At 48.1% G+C, this 6,185-nt stretch overlaps 1 protein-coding gene across 1 annotated transcript; it reads right to left on the bottom strand.

The window, feature by feature from the left end:
* Positions 1–396: 396 nt before the first annotated feature.
* Positions 397–3,230, bottom strand: LOC123066324 (potassium transporter 6). Its single transcript, XM_044489432.1, has 6 exons — positions 3,035–3,230; positions 2,461–2,932; positions 2,285–2,335; positions 1,912–2,172; positions 1,764–1,816; positions 397–1,682 (listed from the first exon to the last, which is right to left on the bottom strand). Exons 1-6 carry the CDS (start codon positions 3,185–3,187, stop codon positions 474–476), a joined length of 2,199 nt encoding a protein of 732 aa, XP_044345367.1. The 5' UTR covers positions 3,188–3,230; the 3' UTR covers positions 397–473.
* Positions 3,231–6,185: the final 2,955 nt, after the last annotated feature.

Genomic DNA, 6,185 nt, shown 5'->3' with positions numbered 1-6,185 from the left:
TATGACCAGTAAAAACTTTGATTCACTCGCGGCCCAAATGTCATGACGAATTACCCAGCTAAATGCATGACCCGTCACAACTCACAACCCCATTTCCATTTCGCTGCACAAGTGTGTAATGACCAACCAACTTCAGTAAATCTACCATGAGCTCCCGTTGCATACTTGTATCAAAGGCAGCCCGAACAGGAATGCAGAAAAATTAGCCACACATAGGAATGCCGCCAAATTAGTGGAGGTGTGTGTGTGGCAGGGTTTTTGTACCGAGCGCGATATTTTTTCTGGGGTAACCGAAAATCTGTGTGGAAATTATCGAGTTTGAGATATGAGAGGAAACTGAGAAAGAGTGAACACAAATGGAAAAGTTGCCGTCGCTGCGCTGGATAAACGCATGGCTAACAAGCAAAGGATCCTTTGAATTTAGGCTCAGAAATGTGTGGGCTATTACATGTTGTAAAATGCTAGTAACAAATTTAATCTAGCTTGATCTTATAGTTCATTCCAACCTGCATCGTCTTGTCATGATCTAACTTGAGGTTGGAAACGCCCGAGTTGAAGTTCTTCTGCAGGAACCTGTACATGTGATTGACCACGAATCGCCTGAACCATCCATGCACGCGATTCCCGCCGCTCGCCGTCAGGATCGTCCTCCCGATCACGACGCTCACCCCGCTCCTGCAGGCTCGGTCCATCATGGCGGCCTCCTCGGCTGTGCGGGCGATCTCCTTGAGCGCCGCGAGCACCGACTCCAGGAACTCCTCGCCTTCCATGTCCTGCTTGTCCATGTACCCGTACTGCACCACGGACCTGTACACCCCCGGTGGCACCTCCTCCTCCGGCGCGACGAGGAACCGCTCCTCGGGCAGCACCGAGGTGACCGGCAGCCTCCTGACGGTGACGAACAGCAGCAGCTCGCGGAGGCAGCCGGTGTGCTCCGCGTAGTGGCGCACGATGGGCGGGATGCCGTTCATCAGGTCCGTGAAGAAGAAGCAGACCCCTGGCACGCGCGCCGACCTGGCCACGATCGCGGCGAGCTCGTTGCAGGAGATCATGTGGCCCGCCTCGTACTCGCCCTTCTTCTTCCGGCCGTAGGTCCAGGACACGGTGATCACCAGGAAGAAGGCGGTGATGGCGAACGGGACCCACCCGCCCTGCGCCATCTTGTTCATCAGCGAGCTCATGTACAGACCCTCTACGGCCACGTAGACGGCGAAGAACGTGGCGGCGAGCGCCGGGTGCACGTCCCAGATCACCACCATGACCACCGTCATGAGCGCGGTGGTGATGAGCATGACCCATATAACCGCTACACCGAAGGCATGGCCGATCTCCGGGCCGCCCTGGAAGCCGATGGTGACGAGGACGCAGAAGAGCATGAGGAGGTAGTTCACCTCGGGGCAGTACACCTGGCCCTCGTACTTGTCAGAGGTGTGCCGCACGGTGGCCCGTGGGAAGTAGTCGAGCACGATGGACTGCCGGATGATGGAGAAGCTGGCGGAGATGAGCGACTGGCTGGCGACGATGGCGGCGAGGGTGGCGACCACGAACATGGGCCAGAACAGGGCACCCGGGATGCTGCTGTAGAACGCCGTGCTCAGCTCGGCGGGGTTCTTGATCAGGTACGCTGCCTGACCGGCGTACGCGAGGATGAGCGACGGGTACACCACCGTCGAGAAGGCCACCTGCAAAAATGATTAATTAGAATTAGAATGCCATTATGGTACCATTAATCCGCAGGGCCAGGCAATGTAATGTAGTAGTACCTGAATTGATCTCTTGTTGAAGTGACCCAAGTCGGCAAACATAGCTTCAGCGCCTGATTATAGACGATCAGAAACTTCAGATTTAGCAGAGTTTGTCCAACATTTTTGTGTTGATGAAATTGAGAAACATGACACAGATTTCAGCAACCTGTGATGCAGAGGATTACGGCGCCGAGCTGCTCCCAGCCGGCGGCCCCGTTCCTGGCGAAGTAGCAGTAGATGTAGTAGGGGTTGACGGCCTTGAGAACCGGCGGGTAGTAGACGATGATGTTGTAGAGGCCGATGGTGGCGATGGAGGCGAACCAGAGGAGCATGATCGGGGAGAAGGAAAAGCTGACCCTGCTGGTGCCCATCTGCTGGAAAAGGAAGAGCAGCAGCAGGATCACCACCGACAGCATCACCACATGCTCTGCATTTGCAACAAACAAACAAACAAAATGTTAACCGCACGCACGTCAAATCACAACGATACGATCAAACAGATAATTCAAGTAGCAGTAGCCGATTCTTCTTCTTCTTACTTTGTTCGATCTTGGGAGATCTCGATTGGATCCCTTGAACGGCCGAAAGAACTGACCGGAAACAAGAAACAGACAAAAAGAGATCAATCAAGTTGTTACGGACGGACGGTTAGGAAAAATCGGAACAACTCAAACGGTTCAAACAGAAGAAAATATTCTGCACGTTCGGTCGTCACCTGAGATGGCGGGGGTGAGGGCGCCGTCGCCCATGACCATGGAGGTGCCGACGAGCACGACGTAGGTGAGGACCGACTGCGCGGCGGCGCTGCCCTCCAGGAATCTCTGCACGCGGGACGGCTCGGACCGCCTCTTCTTGCCGTGGAACCTGAGGTGGAGGTCGGAGGGCAGCCGCGTGAACTGCCCCGGCGTTCCGCCCTTGAAGTTGACGTGCTGCCGCAGCAGCGAGTAGAGCGCGAAGGTGCCGCCCTCGCCGTGGTCGTCGGCGCGGAGCACGATGAGCACGTACTTGACCAGGCTCATGAGGGTGAGCGTCCAGAGGATGAGGCTGAGGATGCCGAGGAAGTCCCGCTCGCCGGCGCCGGGGAGGACCACGGACGGGAACACGTAGAGCGGCGACGTGCCCAGGTCGCCGTACACGATGCCCAGCGACTGGAAGCTCAGCAGCAGCGTCTGTGACACCGTGAACGCCTACATCCATCCTACGAGTCAGGATCGATCTGGTCGAGAGTTGGTCGAGATCGATCTGCGATGCATGGATATATCATAGGAGTATATATGTCTACTACGTGCCTGAGGTGTCCGGTGTCGCATCTTGTACGCCTGGCTGAAGCTCAGGGTCCGACCACCGCTTGTGCCGCCATCGCCGCCCTGCTGGTGCCCGTCGGCGCCGGGAGGGGCCATCTCCAGGACGATGTCGCCATTCGCGTCGGGGCGCCGCTCCATGGGGAGGGGCCGATCGAGCTCAGGGGTCCAACTCCAACACGTCCCAAAGGTGCATTTATAAACCGCATATTTATCTGAAAAAATAGTTGGTGAGATAAAGAAACCGCGTTTTGTCTGTGGGACCCAATTTGGCCATGTTTCAACTTAAACCCCTCGAGGCTAGGCATAGAGAACCAAATTTATTTTTTCTTCTTCTAATTTACTTCTTTCTTTCTTGCCAAATTTATTTCCTTCTTCTAATTCTTTTCCTTCGTGCTCAAGGGCTCATAATAGGGGGATATATTCCTTCTTTAATTCTCTTTCTTCCTTCCTCGACACACAAGCGGAATTTATTTCTTCTTTTAACCCCTTTCCTTTTTTCTTATATTTGTGACCAAACGGGACCCACTCCTTGAGGCGACTCATTGATTTCAATTCATAGACATATATAAATTGGTGCGATGAGTTGACTCAACTATTAAATTAGTTGAGGAGATTCGGTCTACCCCTTCCCCTTATAACTCTGCTATTGATACTTGGAGTTTTAAAACAAAACTTTTTAGGAAAAAAGTGAAAGGATGGAGCATCAATATCGATGCTGCTATTAAGAAAAAAAAAGAGAGCTGCTTTTAGAATTTGATATCCTTGATGTTTTTTGCTGAGAAGAATTTGATTTCTGATGTTGATCATCAAAGAATGAAAGATATTCAAGCTGGGTTGAAAGATATTTGGAGAAAAGAGGAAACTGCCATGTGGCAGAGATCTGGGACTAAGAAAATTCTGGAAGGGGATAATTATTTCCATGCCCTAGCCAACCAGAGGAGGACGAAAAACCACTTAGCTATATATGTTAATGCGGGATGAAGTTCCTGTGACAACTATTGCTGACATGCTGAAAGTTGCCACTGACTTTCATAAGAACCTTTTTGGTTTTGAACAAAAGGAGAACATTCATTTGGATCCTTCCTTCTGGTCTGAGCAAGAAAAATTGAATTCTACTCAAGTAGATGATCTTGAAAACCTTTTCCTGAACAAAAAATTAAGAATGCTACTATGGGGTCCTACTCTTGTGGTGCTCCAAGCCGTGATGGGCTTTCCTTTTCTTTTCTACCAAACTTGGTAGGAACTTATTAAGCATGATTGCATGACTTTAGTCAGGGATTTTGAAAATGGGGTATTATATATGGCTAGACTTAATTATGTTATTGTAGCTCTGATTCCAAAAGAGCATGATGCCAAGCTATGAAACAGTTTAGGCCTATTAGCTTGGGCAATTGCTCCATAAAATATTTCAGTAAAGCCATGACTAATAGGGACCTATTAGTGATAGGCTGCTTTGATCTTGCCAGTCAGCTTTTGTTAAAGGTAGGTACATCCTGGAAAGTATGGTGACTACTTATGAAACTATTCATGTGCTCCACTAGTCCAAGCTACCTGGGGTTGTCCTCAAGTTGGACTATGAAAAGGCCTATGATAGAGTTAACTGGGATTTCCTTGTGAAAATGCTTTCTTCTAGGGGTTTTGGCAATCAATGGATTAGATGGGTGATGAGACCTATTCAGTATTGTTCTTTCTATGCAAGACTAACTGATAACAATGGCACTTTGTTTGTTAATGGGAAAGGGTTAAGACAGGGGCCCCACTTTCTCCCATTCTATTAAATTTGGTGGTTGATGTGTTTTCTAAACTGCTCATTAAAGCTTCCCAAGTAGGTATTATTGTTGGGGTTCTCCCCAATGTTGTCCCTCGAGGGATCATTAGCTTGCAATATGTTGATGATACACTTCTGTTCTTAGAACCTAGTTTGGAAAATGCTAGAAATGTTAAATGGATACTATCTTGTTTTGATGAATTATCCGGCATGCAAATTAGCTTTAGTAAATGTGATCTGATCAGTCTCAATGTTGAATAGGAGATTTCTAAACTACTAGCCTAGATTTTCTGCTGTAAACTGAGCTCCTTCCCTTTAACATATCTTGGTGTGCCTTTGCATTTTGCAAAGTTGCGCAAAGAGGACCTCCAACCTATAGTTCATAAAATTATGAAAATAATATGTGGATGGACGGGAAGACTTCTTAGCTATGAAGCTAAATTGGTGCTTCTTCGAGCTTGTAGTTCTAGTATCCCCACCTGTTTGATGTCTATTATTAAGATTCGTAAATGGGCAATTAAGGCCATTACTTCTGAGATGACACACTTCCTTTGGGGAAACCTTAGGGATATCCATAAATACCACTTGGCCAATTGGGGTTTGGTTTCTTTGAGAAAAGAATTTGGGGGTTTGAATATTCCTAACTTAAGGGAAGTAAACATGTCTTTGCTTGCTTCCTGGGCCAGGAGATACTTTGCTGGTAGGGATAAAACTGGGCGACTTTGGTGGATCATATAAATACTTAACTGAGAAACTTGAAATCTTCTGGTGCAAGCAACAAGTGGGCATCCCTTTCTAGAAAGGGTTTACATGGGCTCTGGCTGGATCTAGGCCTTTCTATAGGTGAACCCTGGGGAATGGGAATAATATATCCTTCTGGCATGACACTTGGGCTGGAGATTTTTCTCTTAGAACTCAATACCGGGTGTGGTTTGATTTGTGTTAATAGCAGAATTGCACTGTCAAACAAGGGTGTGATGGCCATACTCTAAAACTTACTTTTAGAAGGTCTGTTGCCCCTAATGTGTTACATATGTGAAATATACTTAAAGAGACGCTAGATGGTAGTTCCTTACCTCCCCTCGTCTTAGAGTGAACGATGTTGGTTCTATTATCTTCTGGATTCTTCATAGTGATCAACAGATATAATTACCAAGTGACTCAACAAATAGAGTGGACCCCAGCAACGGTGCCAGCAAGAGGCCTTAATAACCCACAAGTATAGGGGATCGCAACAATTTTTGAGAGTAGTATTTCATCCAAATTTATTGATTCAACACAAGGGGAGCCAAAGAATATTTGTAAGTATTAGTAGTTGAGTTGTCAATTCAACCACACCTGGAGAACCAAATATCTGCAGCAAAGTGA

This window comes from Triticum aestivum, chromosome 3B, assembly GCF_018294505.1.
Source record: "Triticum aestivum cultivar Chinese Spring chromosome 3B, IWGSC CS RefSeq v2.1, whole genome shotgun sequence".
In the NCBI taxonomy this organism is placed as follows: Eukaryota; Viridiplantae; Streptophyta; class Magnoliopsida; order Poales; family Poaceae; genus Triticum; species Triticum aestivum.
Note: the sequence above shows the minus strand (reverse complement) of the source record. Positions and strands in the feature narration are given on the sequence as shown.